The sequence below is a fragment of the Pagrus pagrus genome, assembly GCF_965226575.1.
Source record: "Pagrus pagrus genome assembly, chromosome: 23".
In the NCBI taxonomy this organism is placed as follows: domain Eukaryota; kingdom Metazoa; phylum Chordata; class Actinopteri; order Spariformes; family Sparidae; genus Pagrus; species Pagrus pagrus.
The window spans coordinates 9630434-9646154 of NC_140205.1; the positions used below are offsets into that span (position 1 = coordinate 9630434).

At 39.7% G+C, this 15721-nt stretch overlaps 1 protein-coding gene across 5 annotated transcripts in view; it reads left to right on the forward strand.

Moving 5' to 3' along the window:
- The window catches only part of chchd3a (coiled-coil-helix-coiled-coil-helix domain containing 3a), a 72465-nt gene that overhangs the window by 4635 nt on the left and 52109 nt on the right, over window positions 1-15721 (forward strand). For all 5 annotated transcript variants that reach the window (XM_084346226.1, XM_084346227.1, XM_084346228.1 and 2 more), the window contains one exon: window positions 5435-5528. In XM_084346226.1, coding sequence (XP_084202352.1) covers window positions 5435-5528 — 94 coding nt within the window. The remainder of the gene's footprint in view (window positions 1-5434; window positions 5529-15721) is intronic.

Below are 15721 nucleotides of genomic sequence, written 5' to 3' on the forward strand. Positions count from 1 at the left end.
CCTTCATTGTTTGCACTAATTCAATTTTGTATTAAGAGATGCATGCAACAATATCTGTCTCAGTTTTTTTAACAGGTGTGGAGTGTATTATTATGAGAAACTGTCAGCTGCGTCCATGGAAGAACACAGTGTTAATGAAAGATTCAAGATCTACTTATCTTTTTCAGTTACGCATGTAAATTCTACATTTTGTGTTGCGGGACAAGAAGTTGTGATTGCTGCTATGTCTTTCACTTGCCAGTCTTTCACTTCTGGCTCTTATGATGGTTGGTGATGGCCAGCCTAGAGGCACAAGTCTAGTCCACAAACCAATGGGTCATGTTTTATTGTGGGTTTAAACTTGGTCCATATTCACCTCAGTTTGCTGTTTTGTTTAAAGCTGGACCCTTATATTTACTGTATCACAAACAATGGTGTTGCTTGACATTTACTCTGGTATTTTGTATACTCTCCTCGCAAGGTCACCTCGCAGGTTAATATGTACCAAGCTCACCAAGAAATATGAAGGAGAGAGAAAAAACAGCCAAGTCAACTTGGACGATTGATCAAACGCGCTCTTTTTAAGGAACCAAAAACTAAAATGTACGATGAATGTGAATCTCGTTAAAAAGTTGCAAAGTTCAGCCCAATCCTGAAAGGGTACGACCTTAATGAGGCGGACATTGATTATGTGTGTTGGGTATCGAGTGAGGCTCTCAGCAGGTCGGCTGTCTCTAAATCACGGTCTGAGTCAGTATGTGTGCTGATTACACCATAGTCAAGGTTGAACCTCCTACACCTTCTCCAATGTGCTATAAATATTCATACGCCAGAGCCCACACACTGCGCTGGACTAATAGCCTGCTTAAAGATGTCTCCCAGGTGCAGCAGAGAGAATGGGAAGAACAGAAGAGACAAGGGAAAACAATAGGATAAATGTGGGTGACTTAGTGTGTGTGTGTGCATAAATGCGGAGGGTAGAACTCATGAAATATATCAGTCTACTTTTGAAAGTGACTTTTCTTGTTATCTTGTGAAAATGTGAAACGATCAGTTAGGTCCTATTTCGAAACATGAGATTGAATTAACAGGAAAGAGTGTGAATAAAAGAGAAAATCAGAAATGGCACCTGCCTTCCAGGAGTGGAAGTTGGCTCTTGGCGATTTTCTTTTTTTTTTTTTTACTCTTCTGCCTTATTTTGAACATAGTGAAAGGTGCGCGATGACTCGACTAAGCGCAAGCGAGAAACGTGAGGAAGTGGTAATGTTACAGATTATGCCCTCCACGCGGGTCCTGGGGTTAATGAAACTTCTGATGAGAAACGCAATTTGCCTTCGTCTATTATCTCCACTGCCAATAGCCTGTGCTCCAACGCCTCTCCTCCTCCTCTATGGGTTTTTCCACAGGGTCTGGTGATTGGTGGAAAAGGAAGGGAGGGGGACACGTCTAAAAAGATGATGAGTTTTTAATCTTTTTAACATTTACATGTCCTACTCAGGATTGACACGAGCTCTGTCGATCTGGAATTGTCTCTGACCCTAACCAGCCTCCCTCAAGGACCCCAGACAGTGTTTATCATATCAGAACCTGTTCTCCGGCTGACCCTGCGGGCCCGCTAGCTATCTGAAGCCTCTCTCTGCAGGGCTGGAGAGGATGTGGTGATAAATGAGGAGTTGCTTAGGCTTGCCTGAACTTGGAGGACTTTTGAAATTTTAACTTTTCAGTGTGCACTGCTAAAGGGTGTACATTTTCAATATAGGGTGGTTGATACAGAAATGCCAGTCTTACCTGATGGTAACAGTTCATTATGGCAGAACTTGACCTCTGATTTGAAATGCCACTTGAGTGAGGTTTCCGGTACGCAGTGTTTTCATTTACGCTAAGGATCTTTGAATAATAGTAATATAGGAGTTTTCATGAAAGGATTCTGCATTGATTTTGCAACAGGTCTCATGTCACGAAAGCAGCATTACCTTGTGTTTCAATACAGCCTTGTTGTCATGAGTTGGAACAAAAGCTTAAATAGAGACTTTTTTGTCTCAGATGTGGGACAAATGGACAAAATGAATACTATGTTTTTCACTTTGATGTCATCCCTATTTGTGCCCTCAGAAGATAATATGAAACATTAGTAATGTGGATATGAGGAAAAAACAAAATACAGGGGTGCAGTGTTTATATCACTGAGAACTATCTGGTAAGTTCAGAAAATTAATAAAACTTTTATTTAAATGTACTAACTGGTTAGTCATACTGATGCCTCTATATGACCTACATAAGCAAACAAGTCCGTCAGCGAGAAGATTATTTCTATATAGCTACTCTTCATGCCAGGGTGATCCCTTTGACTTCATATATAGTTATTTGATTCATTGTTAATATAAAAATATTGTGTCATACAGCTCTAAGCTATATATATACTTCTATACTATACATTAATAGAATTAAAAGAATTATTACCTGTTACCTGACATACAAAAGATTTTAGCCCTACAGGTTGTCTTTCTGTTGTAATTCTTAACAGAGTTGTAATTAGACTCTCCTCTGCAGTGAGATCAATGGTGCTTCTGAGTACTGTCAGACATGATGGATATTATTTCCTCACACTCTGGACAGTAGGTGACAGCGGCCTCTGTCTTTGAGGATACACTGTGCAGCGGAAAGTTGTCAACTGTCAATCACTGCCTCTGTTTGCACTAGTGTTTCTTCTGGGGCACTGTCACACTAAGCCTCCCTCTGCCTGACGTTTATTCATTCTCTTTACTCTCCCAAATAGTTGTCATACTGTGAGTTCTTGTTATGTGTCGTTTGCTGCAGAGAAGAAAAGGCTACGGAGGTTGGAAATCAAAGGAAGGATGAAGTTTACTGAATTCTGATTTTGTGTGTTTAAGCAGGAATGTCACTTTAGAGCACAATCTTAACAGTGTGGGTGTAAAGCTGCTGCAGGAGGTGAGGAAGACCAAAATGACGGAGGGTGGATGGAGAAAAACTTGCTAATGAGCCAAGATTTTATGTTTCCATGACACCGCTTGAATTATCTGTTGCCACGTCTTAGTAACTAGTGTCCATAATTTCAACAGTATGACTAACTTTTTATTTTTTACATCCACACAAGAAAATTACACTACTTTTTACATTAGGAGATAAGATAATGACAACTACCTATGAGATTTAAACTTATGTGTGTCCACAAAATGTTTAATTTGAAGTTACATTTCAAGTGAATCTTCACAAAAAGCACAATATATAGAAGGCCCTGAGGCTCAGTCCCCTTAAATGAAACTCCCTTTTTACCGCTGTGAAAGAAAATATCAACGTGAATTTTATTAATCTACTCTCTCTTCAATGGTTTGTAGTGTATCTTTCTGTCTTTCTGTCCATGGAGTCTCCAAGGCCTTTTAAATAGATTTCTAAGACAACTGGGGAACTGGCTTTGGGCCAAGTAACATTTAAGACATTTAATTAGAACCTGATGTTGATCTGGGATTGCAGGTTCTTCTTTTTAGCTGTTGTCATCATTAAACTAGATATGTATTTGATTTAAAACTCCCAGGGGTTCCTAATGAAAAAGTATTTCAATTCACATTTAACTCAAACGTTTTCTTTTTGGTTTTTTATTGCACCAGGTTAAAAAAAGATTATTTTTGGTTTGTCTTACTGTGCTTGTGATACTGAAATCAAAGGACATGATTGAAATGTGAAGCAGCACCACATGTTTGACTTAAAGAGGCACAGATGAAATCATGACTATAATAACCCCCAAGCACCATGCTATTCTGAAATGACTGTATCTAATCATGATGCTGGAGCACAAGGCAATTCAGCTTTAAGAATTGTGCCTTTGCTTGAGTTTGTTTAACAGTAGGTGCAACACTAATGTGATAAGAAGGAAATGCCTTTGCACATTTTAGGTCTTATTATTAATCGGATTTAGCTGGAGTGAGTGTTTTTTGTGTGTGTGTGAGTATATTGGCCTGCTGTTACCACATGTTACCAGGTAATAATGGACTCTGACAATAGGGATTATCCCATCTAAGTAATGCAGTGGGAGAGTAATCTTGACACACTCAGACACTCCCCCCATCACTGCAGTGTCGCAGCACACCGCATGGCACTTCTGTCTTCAGAGCACGTTTTGGGCCCGGACGCAGGCTGGCATCTTTACTTTCATGCTTAATTACCTTCCAGGATAGACCGGAGGAGACAGGGAATCATACATGTATGATGTCCCTGACATGAATATATGTAGATATGGTGAGCGCTGTGATCTGAGGTGTGTGTGTGTGTGTGTGTGTGTGTGTGTGTGTGTGTGTGTGTGTGTGTGTGTGTGTGTGTGTGTGTGTGTGTGTGTGTGTGTGTGTGTGTGTGTGTGTGTGTGTGTGTGTGTGTGTGTGTGTGTGTGTGTGTGTGTGTGTGTGTGTGTGTGTAGGCATATTTTTGATTGTCTGTTGTGTTGTCTGAGACATGCTTTAACATTGTGGGCCACACACACACTTAAAGTATGTTCAGACAACAGGCAAATCAGATTTGGTTCTCAAACTAGATCTGAAAGATTGAGTGCTGCACTATTATTTGTAAGTGATCAGATTGAATTTTTGTGTTCAGACAACACATACCAATCTGCACAGGTTGCTGTGGTAACGACGTAGATGTCAGTCACTATCTACGCTGGTGGCATGGTTCTCCAACACGGAAGCTTGAAAAACGGAGACCCATCATCTCGCTCTCCAATCAAAATTAATTTGACATTGTCGTTGTGTGTCGTATAGCGAGTGACACTAAAGACACAATATGAACAGCCAGAGTGTCCAGATTGAGACACATCTGTAGAAATCTGATTTGATTCGCATTTGCTGTTTTTTTTTTGCTGTCTGGACTTGAACTGAAAGCAATTTGGATACAATCTGGATGTCAAAAAAACGAATCTGGGATGGCAGTCTGAACATAGCCCGAGTGTTAAGTGCACACATTCAGACAGACACAGGCGCGTGCGCACACACACACGCACACACACCTGCCTGAGCCCAATATTTCTGTCCCACCTGACCTCACTCACAGGGAGAACACACACTCATTCACATTCTATAAAGCGTCAGAAAATAGTAAAAAATATCCACCACCAATGGTGTCCATATCCGCTGGTGTAACACCATCCATATCCAATGGTGTTACGATTCTTTATTTACTATCACTTTACAACACAAGTAAGAATAGCAACAAATTCCCACAAATGACGAGCTGGAATATTTGTAATTTTTGCATTAAGAATGACTACACAATTAATAGATTATCAAAATAAAATAAAAAACAAGTCATTTTTTGACCTTTCACAGATGGTATGACTGTATTCAGTGTCTTAAGAAAGATACAGTAATATGCCTGTCTTTAAACATTAGCTTTCTACTTACAAACCTCTCTCACTAACTCTCTTTCTCTCCTCTCCTTTTGTCCCCAGTTGATGAAGAGGCCCTGAGGAAGAAGATCACTGATGAGCTATATAAAGACTTGGAGCAGGACAGGGCCAAGGCTGAGCAAGAGCTGCAAGCCTGGTTAGACACATGCACACAAACACACACACTTTTGGTGTGGAATGGTAAACCAGTTGTTGTTCATGACCCTCTGCAAAACCTTTTGGTGTTGCAAAGCATTTTATTCATCTTAGAAGCAGGTTGATTGCTATGATGTGTGTTTTGGAGTTGAAATTAAGATTCTTGGGTTTATTGAAAGTCAGAATCTCTGGTGTCGCTATGTTGGGGGTTAATACTGTACATGTTGGGAGTTTGTCTCTTCTCTTTTCCCTCGCTCCCATACCTTTGTTCTTTAGATCATGATAGATTGAATCGTGGTTCTGCACTAGTGTCAATTCCTGTTCCGGGATTTCATTAGAAAACGAAGACATTTTCAGATGTGACCATTTCCCGCTTTCATTAATAGTCAAAAAGGTCAGCACCGGTCTTTTCCGATCCCCACCGTGTTTCCAATCTACCTCTCTTCCGAAGCAAATCAGCACTTTTTTCTCCCTCTATCTCTGCCTCTTCTCTCCTTCTCTTGTTCTCTCCGGATCAATTAATCATGTCTGTGAAAGGAGGGCGCTATCCTGAGGTAATTTCCTGGGTGTTGAGTGGGTGATACATTAGGCCTGCCTGATGAAGAAATGCATTCTTCATGTAAGGAGTACACCTCTCCTCTCCTCTCCCCTCCCCTCCTTTCCCCTCCCCTCCTTGACTCGACTCGACTCGACCCTATCCAAAAGAAGCAGGTGCACATGCCATAATGTCCGATAATCGCGTAGCTACCCCCCTTTAATAGGTCTGGATGATCTCCAGCAGACTGTGATTAGCCACGAAACACACCCTTGTACTGTGTGGGGGGAAAAAAAACAACCTTGCTATAGCCAGGACGAGGAGGAAGTGTTAGCCTAGCGATTAGCCTCTTTTTTGAAGCTTGTTCAAGAAGAGAGAAATTAACGAGTGGTTATGAGAAATGATTTGTGTCTATTGATTTTTTCTTGGCTATTTTATTTTTTTGATGTAACTTCTTCCTGCAGCTTGCTTATTGATGTCTGTTCAGAAGAGTAAGTGCTTCAAAATTATGCCCTCCCTGCAAATAATTGAAATCATGGTGGCTTTCAAGCCCTCAATTTTTGTTCACGCTTGGCACGGGCTGCGTTTTCACTGAAGAAGACTTAACTGAACATGAAATGGTAAATAAGCAATCATCAGTTAGTCAGCACTGTGTGTATATGTGTAGGTGTATATTAATCTTGTTTTTTCATGCAGCCTTGTCTGCCGTTTGTTTTTTCTTTTGATTGTTTTGCCACATTGTTTTTGTTCTACTTGTGTTCATGTGAGGGTGTTTTTGTGTGTGTGTTTGGCAGGCAGTAATGCATGGGAAAGCTATCACAGTGCATTCTGGGATTTAAAAGGCGCAGTTCAGTGGTGGGTTTTATCTACGATCGGGTATTGAAAAATAAATTAAAATCTAATGATGCTGAAATGGAAACCACTAAAACATTTACTGAAATTTGCATAAAGCCTGATTTAAGTGGCGAGAACCGACATAAACGGTTTGTTCAGATGATACAGAGACGAGCCAGCATCTGAACACAATTCAAGCCCGACCATATCAGGCTGTGGCTTAGCTTGACACATTTAATATCTTAGGATTGGCACATAATATTTGCTAATGTAATTAAATTTAAATATCAAAAAATCTTTGTTGAAAAGACACGTTACTGCAGCCAGTTGTGTTTTTCTGATGCAAACCTTCCTCTTTTTTCATGTTTTCTGACAACTACCAAGTTATTCGTCACCTCACTTCCACTACTCCACTTTGTTTGGAGATTCATATAGACTGTCCTTTCTTGCCAAAATTCAAAATAACATTACATCACATTTACCACCATCTGTGTTCATAAAGACGATTCCCAGAAGACCAAATGGTACGGACTGCTGGATTCTTTAAAAAAAAAAAAGGAGGATCTGTTCCAATCCGACACGCCGAGATGGACGACTTAAAAAAAAAACACACATCTGAAACACCTCCTGTGTATGCAAGCTGTTAGACCTTCTTGTCTAGTACTTTATTTTATTCAAATCAGTGAAGTAAGATAGATTGACAGTGAAAGTGAAAAGTTTAGGCATCTTTTCACCTCATTCAAATGACCTGTCGATACAAGCTGAGTCAGGGCCAGCGCTATACATTTGTCTCTTAAGTTGAGCAAAAGAATGACGGACTATTTTCATCCAAGTTAGTTTGTGAATATGTTCGCCTGCTGATTGTTGGTCACATTCAGTGTAACACTTTAACAACTGAAAGTATTTTGTGAAAAATGTAACACAAAACCCTAACCCTAACCCTAACCCTAGAAAGGGAAGTATAAAATATACAATACAGTTTAAGGAAAAATTACATTAATAGGTACTCTAATGCTCTTAGATTGAGCAGAGCAGAAACACAGTTGAAAAGTTAAAGTCTAAATAAAACTATAAACAAACTAAGCATAAAACTTTCTGCTAATGCCACCACCTTCCTTCCACTTTTTTTTTTTTTTTGGCACAATTGAACCTTTTCCTTGTAGTTATTGCAGTTAAAGGTGGCAGATGCTTTCTTTAAAATTGAAAAGATGAGAGGAAAACACAGCCTTTTTTCTCATCTGGGCTGTCAAACCATAATTAAATTGCAATGGTATTTCACCTCCAACACTGCAGGCAGTAATTAAGGGACGATTTTGGTCGTTGAAGGCAAACAAGGCGCATTGATCGTGTCCTTTGCTGTGTTGGAACACTCGGCATGGAGACTGGCTAGCCATTTCTCCAAAACAAAGTAAGAGGTAAAAATTGGTGTGTGTGTGTGTGTGTGTGTGTGTGTCTGTGTCTGTGTCTGTCTGTGTGTGTGAGAGAGAGTATCAAAGCTCAGCTAACAAGACTGCACAGTGCCTCACTGGTCGAACTTGTTGAACCCTGCAGTGAAACTGCTGCACAGCTTGAACACAGGGAAGAAAATGTTAACCCCCAGGGTCACTCAAACAAACACACATACATGTACACACACAAGATACATGAGGCCAAAATCTCAAGGTCGTGTTCAACCCCAACAAATGCTCCTGCGGTTTTGTCTGTTTTTTAAAAGCAGCCAAGATAAAATCAGGGTTTGTACAAAGTCTTGAAAGTTGGGAAAATAATAATTGAGTTGATATTAAAAGCTGGTAAACTAAACAAATTAACAGTATATATTGATAGCTGTGGGTCTAAAGGTCTAAATTTCTATTTTTTAAAATAACATTTACAGTAACAACTTTAGATGTGATGATAAACGTTTACATTAAAGTACCTTCAAAGTGCTTGAAAAGAGCTTTAAATTTACTCTGAAACAGCTGCGCAAGCCCTGAATAAATAAATGCAGATAACAAAGTTCTGTTAAACAGATCTGTAAACCAGTTATAAACACAACTGCCAGAAGTCCCGTTGCCACATACTCCATTCTCCATTTTTCCTTTTTGCTGCTTTTGTTTTGTGCATTTTTGCCTGTATTCGACAGAGGAGACAGAGAGAGCTGGGGATCAGATACAACAAAGGTCATGAGCCTGTCTGTTTGTAAAGACACAGGCTAACAGGACCCACTCCCCTTTGCTTTTTAGCCCTTTTGCCAAAAAAAATATTTTGGACAAAGTATTGTGGAAAAAACAAATAAAAAACATGAATAATTTATGCATGTTATTTCACAATAGGATAAGGGTGTTAAATTGAACAGCAGTAAAATGGAGATAACTGCCAAAATAAACCTAAAAATTATGCCTCGTTAAAGGACATTAGATCTCCGTAAGGCACCAACACATTCAATTTGCCCTCGTGTAAAATCTAATTATTTCCACACTTAGTATAATTTCTCCATTTTATCCATTGCAGTTTTCCTGTGTAGGGTACACAGATCGAGGGAATTCGGAGGAACAGCGGTGTTTAGATTAGGCGGTATTTCTTCTGTTTGGCTTTAGGGCCATACTTGAACTCCAGAGATCGGGCTTTGCATGTTTTGCTCTGGTAGGAGTGAAGTAAGAGCTCTGTGAGGAGTTCATTTGGGTGCAGCCTAAACTCATTTGTTGCGAGGAGCGGCTGCAGGGAGCAGATTTGCCTCCGCCGCTTCTCTGTGAGGCATCAGAGCAGAACGACTCAGAGAAAAGGATGAGAGAGAAGGAGGGATGAGGGGGGAGAGAACTCTTACACCATCCTGTCTCTCCACCTTCAACCTAACTCATCCTGCGTCACCATTCGATCCACTTCTTCTTCTTCTTCTCTGGGTTGTTCTGTCAGGCTTTCCTTCCCTCTCTTGTCTTATTGTTCCTCCCATATCCTATTCCTTTCTGTTTCTCCACATTTCTTGTATTTCTCCAGCCATCTTTTTTTCTGTTTATCAATCTTTCTTTCTATCCTATTCCTGTCTCCTACCTCCCTCTCTCTCAATTTCTCCTACCGTGCATGACTTGCATGTGTTTGAGTGTCCAGTCCTTAAAGGTTGGTTGTCGTTGTGAAACTCCTTATTATTTCAGCTTGTAGTCAAACAGCTTGCGTTAGCCGGTGCGATATAATTGCATGTCAAAATTTTGAGTGAGAACACTGACCTTCTCTCAGAGCTACTGTCTTTCCCTCCCCACTAACCAGCCAGCCTGGTAAATTCTTTATTGCTCCCAGGTCAACCGCAGACTGATAGCCTAGCCTACAGCTTTTTACATTTTGTTTATTTTTTATCTTTGTTCACACAGAAATGCATACACTGACACATACACAAAACCTCCAACTCATTTTTAGCAGAGTAAGAAAGTTGGCAGGTTATTAAAAAACAAAATGTTCTCGAATCCAGCCTGATTTAGCCAGGATTGTGTCTTGGGAGTTCTGATTCTTCCTTTAAAATGTGTCTGAATCAGCAACATTGATAGTCTTTGATCAGATTCTCCAACTGCACTTGCATTCATTATTTCTTCATGATATTCTAACTGCTTCCACTATAAAAACCTAGCACATCCCAGTAACTTTACAGCACCCTCTGACCCAAAATGATGCTGATAGTAATGATAATGATGATAACGACAACAAGTGATACTCATAATGAAAATAATAATAATAATCATGGTATCTTTTATTTATATTGCAACATTTTAACCACCTTATGTACCCAAACAATCATCAGCGACCTGAAATCTACTGTGAATCCAACATCCCTAACACCCTGTAACGATCACCCAGCAGCACCTTATCCACATCCTGCAAAACACAAATAGCACCGAATGGCAATAGTTGACTGCTTAAAATATGGACGGAGCCTTACGGTCTGAAAAGTGAAGCCAATGCGAAAGTGCCTTAACCCTGCACTCTCTCTAATGGCCAGCATGAGGCCACTCCATTGGTTTAAAAACAAAGTCTGATTGTATGTAAACTAATGAGATAATGACCCTCCTACTCACTTGATTTATGACCTCAGTAAACAGTTTCCTAATGAGTTTATGGTCTGCATGATGTTCATTTTGTAAATTATGGTCCCATTGAGAGTAAAATAGATGATAAATCAAGGTATGGTTTAGGGCGTGGTTGCCTTCCATCCAATCAGGATATCCTCCCCACCTCCACCCTCTTGTCCAAATATAGTAACAATATAGTGACAACCGTGTTGCCAAACTCACAACACAATAGTTTTGGCTATTAATTAAATAGTTGCCCACTAATTGACTAATTGATTGATGATTGCTGCAGCTCTACTCAGCAGTACATTTTATTTTTTGCTTTTCTTGCTGAAGATATCTGTATACTATATGTGTGATCATGTAAGTGTTTCACTCTCTGCATGAAAAGATGTAATTCTCAACAAAGCACTTTCTTCCAATTGATGGTTCTTGCCTTTCATAAACCTGTTCCATAAAAGTGCTCCCATCCTGGGGTGTATAGGGCCATTTTAAGTGTAAAAATAACAGTTATTGAACTGTAAATACTCTTTTTTTCAAAAAAATGTAGACGGCTGCTGATTGCTGCTGAGTTTCTGAGTAAAACAATAATAGTTATCGACTTTGTCCAATCTCCTACCATATCTACTGTCTGTGGTTTGTCTATTACTTGGTCTTACACAAAACAGATAAAATCAGTTGGTGAGCGTTCTATACAAACTTAAATTCATTTCTAATGTCAGCCAAGTGTTTAAGAGTTTTATGTACTAGATATGATGTTTGAAGAGACAACAACAGAGGCGAGAGAAACAATGATATCTACTTTTGAGAGTGTGCTTGGTCGTAACACTAAGAACACTGCAGTTATCTCTTCAACAGTGGTGGGCAAAGTAGAGGGGGAGTACAAAATAGCTTTTATGCTCCCTCTGCAGAATGGGGGCTGTTCTAAATTAATTTTCTCACGACACATGGCTTCTGTTTCCTATACTTAATTTTAACTCTGTCCCAGCATTTCCTAGCACCCACAGTCAGGTGTGGTGTGTGTGTTTTGTTTATGTGTGAGTGCATGTGTGTCAGGGAGAGTGCATAGTCCCATAAAATATTCATAGCCAGCATTCAGCGACATTATTCCTGACATCAATATTGCATTGGGCCTTTAAATGCCTTTGTTTCAAGGCGCTTGGGTCGAGTGTGCACTGTTATGCAGGTCTGTCAGAATCCACCCTGCCAGGCAGACTGTATTGAGCCACATCTTGTGTAGATGACAAGTAAACAACAGGAAGCATTAATCGGTGAAGAGCTGAAGAGAGAGACCAGAGGTAAAGAGATAATGGGGGAAAGATAGTAGAATTTGTTTTGTTTTGATGTTTACTGTAATGATTTTTGAAATGATTCTCTGTGAACCATCAAGTGAACTGGCTGCACATAATTTAGACCACATCTGCGTTTACCTTTGTTACTGGAAAGCGTGTATATGCACACGTAAAGCTTGTACTTAACCCTAAGTTGCAGCATCTCAACTGCTCACCCTATGAATTTTTCATATGAAATGTTACAGATCTAATCTCTGTCAGTTTTAAAAATAGTGTCCTAAAAGAACTGAAGTATTCCAAAGTACTTGTGTTCAAGGTCATCTCCTGAACATCATGAGTTACTTCACTGAAGAGACCGACACAGTCCGACCCACTTGCACTCCACTCCTTTTCAAATTAATAATACCTCACTGGTTCTGTCTTTCCATCTTTCTGTTTTCGAAGCTCGATCCACTGAGCCATCAAAACACAGGTTACTGGGCCAAGATTATCCTCTCTTTCTACCCAGCGCCGGGGCCAAACATCATCCACTTATCCTCCGAAGACATGAGATTTTTTCTCTCCCCTACACGGGTGCTGTCTCTTCCCTTCTGTCTGTCTGACTCAAGCATTCTCTAGCTCAAAGCTCCCCTTTCCCAGCCACTGCCAATCTCCTACAGTCGAATGAAAAATGCGTCCAATATCCCAGGGACAGGGCAATAATGACTGGAAAGCAATAGAGGTGAAGCAGACAGATAGCATCCAGCTAGTGATAGCAGTCTTTGCTTCGGTTAGCACTTGCGAAGGAGTCAGTAGAAGGACTTTTTGCAAGGCTGTCTATTTTCTTAGCACCCTTTTCTTTCACTTGACCAGGTTGTAGCTTCCCCATCACCATAGCAATGTCACGTTTTGTTTTACTTTTAGGTAAGAAATTAAACTAAGAATTTTCATGGTCTTCATGAAAAAAAAAAAAAAAGTTTGAAAATGAACTGCATAAATGAATTTTTTCAACTCTTATTTGAATCCTTTAGAAAACAAAATGATGTTATTTCTGTTATTTTTCTCTGAATCAATTTGGCAAAATTCTCCGGCCAAGACCTTGCTCAGTGGGTACATCTTTTTATAAGTTTGGTTCCTCTTTGCCAGGTTCAATTTCGCTTCACTGTCTGTCATGTTTGTCTCCTTTTTACAAAACAGACCAGGTAAAAAAAAGGGTGTCAATGTTGCTGACACCATGTAGGTGTGTAGAAGACTATCTATCACTCAAGTAATTAGTGAGTGCAGGCAAGGTTTTTGTAGCAGTGACTCATCAGGTACAGTATATCCAGAGTGTCTTTGTCAGGATTGTTTTCTTTTGAACAGTTATTTCTTCTAGGGTTCTCTTGTATCTTTTTATTAAATATATTTGACCAAATATCAACTGTACAAATCCAATGCTACAAAAGATCCACTGATTGCTATGTTGGCCCACGTGGGTCAAAGTCCTTTTCTTAAAAACACAGGATACAAGTCCTTTCTCTGTCAAAGTAGTAGCCAAAGCAACAGCTTACGCTTCTTGAGTAAAGGTAGCTTAGGTGCATTAGCAGTGCAGGCAAGCATGAATTGTAGGGAAATGGTGAATCTAAAAGGCCATTAGGAGTCACCCTGTGTGTGTAAGTGCGTCCTGTGTGTGTGTACGTGTGTGTGTCTGTGTGTGAGTTGGAGCCAGATGATGGATGGAGTGTGCTGACGTGTGCAGCCCAGTGGACTGTGAGACTGGACATGGCTGGTCTCTCTCCGTCTCCCTCCATCTCTCTCTCCCACTCTCTGCCTCACTCCCTCTTTGCTTCACTTCCTCAGGGCCAAACATGTCATGTCACCACCGCTCACTCTCGCTCCTTCCCCTCTCTCTCGTTTTCTCTGTCTCTCCCGGTCTTGTCCCGCTCTCCTGTGCTCTCTGACATTTAGTGGTGTTGCAGGGCAAACGGCAGCTTTAAGACATCAGACATATTTTTATTAGACCTACCCATCATCTGCTCAGAGCCAAAGGCACGGGAGGGTGATCAGTTTGACTTGCCTGTCCATCATGATTCTTCACTGTCGAAGTTTTGAGTATATTCACAGGTGAGGGAAGAGATGAATGAGGTTTTTGAAATGGAATAAAAGATGAAAATCCTTCTCAATGGCTGATCAGTGATTGCTTATAACATCAAGAAAAACAGACTGCCACACATACTGCATCTGTGACTGTTGCCACACACTTTACGACCAAGATGATGCACAAAATTTAATAAAATTATCAAAATGAGGAGTGGAAAAGAAATCTATTCACTTAAGTATTATGATTATTCTTTTTCTCCAAATTTTTTAATGATTTTTTTTCGTTCCTAAATTGATTTTCTTGTTGATTATTATTAATTGATCAGTAGTTATTAATCATTTATTATATAATCATATGTGACAGTATTTGCTAATTATTATTTGTATTAATAATTGATTTTTTAGAATTGATTTAATCTAGTTAATTAATTAATTAATTATGTAATTAACTAACAGTTAATTTACATTTATACATTTTATTGCCTCATCTGATTCCTGAAGTGGAGCGGTTTTCTGAAAAATTATTTTAACATACCACTGTTATATGCTTGGTAGCAATGATGCTGCTGAAATAAATGGGGAATTTCGACTCTTGATTCACAGTCTCTAAAAGAGTATGTCTCACTTATTTTGCTTCTATACAATTTTTTTTTTCTCTCTCACACCTTATTTTTTGGTAATTTGCCTAATTTCATTAGTCTTTCCCCCCAAGTGCACTCTTGGTCCCAGGGGAGGTAAGGAGGGATAATGAGACCTAATGATACTGTAAATGAGTCATGCATTTCATTAAAGTGTTTATCAATTAAACCAAAACTCCCACCTTTTAATGCACAACTTTGTATACATTGAAACAGGAAAATGTATTACCACTTTTAACTGACAGTCATAGATGATTCATTCAAAAGTGTAGGAATTTCAAACTGCACCGTTTTCCTATCTGTGTAATAAATCAACCTTCACCATCCAGCTTACTTTTTATCAAGCCTGTCTGTCAGGGCTGTCTCAGGATTTTTCTTCGGCAGAAGTTTATTAAGATCCTTGCCATCTTCATTCAGTAGGTCATAATTCACTCAGGCACCTGCTCTGACTGTTCTGTGTTTATTTTACCTTGCCACCACTGTTTGATTCCTAGCAGAAGAAGACTTTCAGGGTTTCAGGGACGTTCCTCCTCTTCTCCAATCAAGCACACTGTCGCTGAGTAGGGAGTGCGTTGCTAGGCAACTATGAGAACCCAATGACAGGGTTCAAATGGCGGTCTTCTGTCTGCAGAGAGCGTACCGACTCTGTCTATATCACTGCTTCATTGGATTGATGATTCTTGTTTGGGGAATGGTAGTGTCTCTTACACTCTATTATTTATTGATAAATCACTCTTAAATGTAAATTATTTTGAAATGATGTGAATTGATTTGAACTATCTGACAGTGTCGCATCAGGTTTT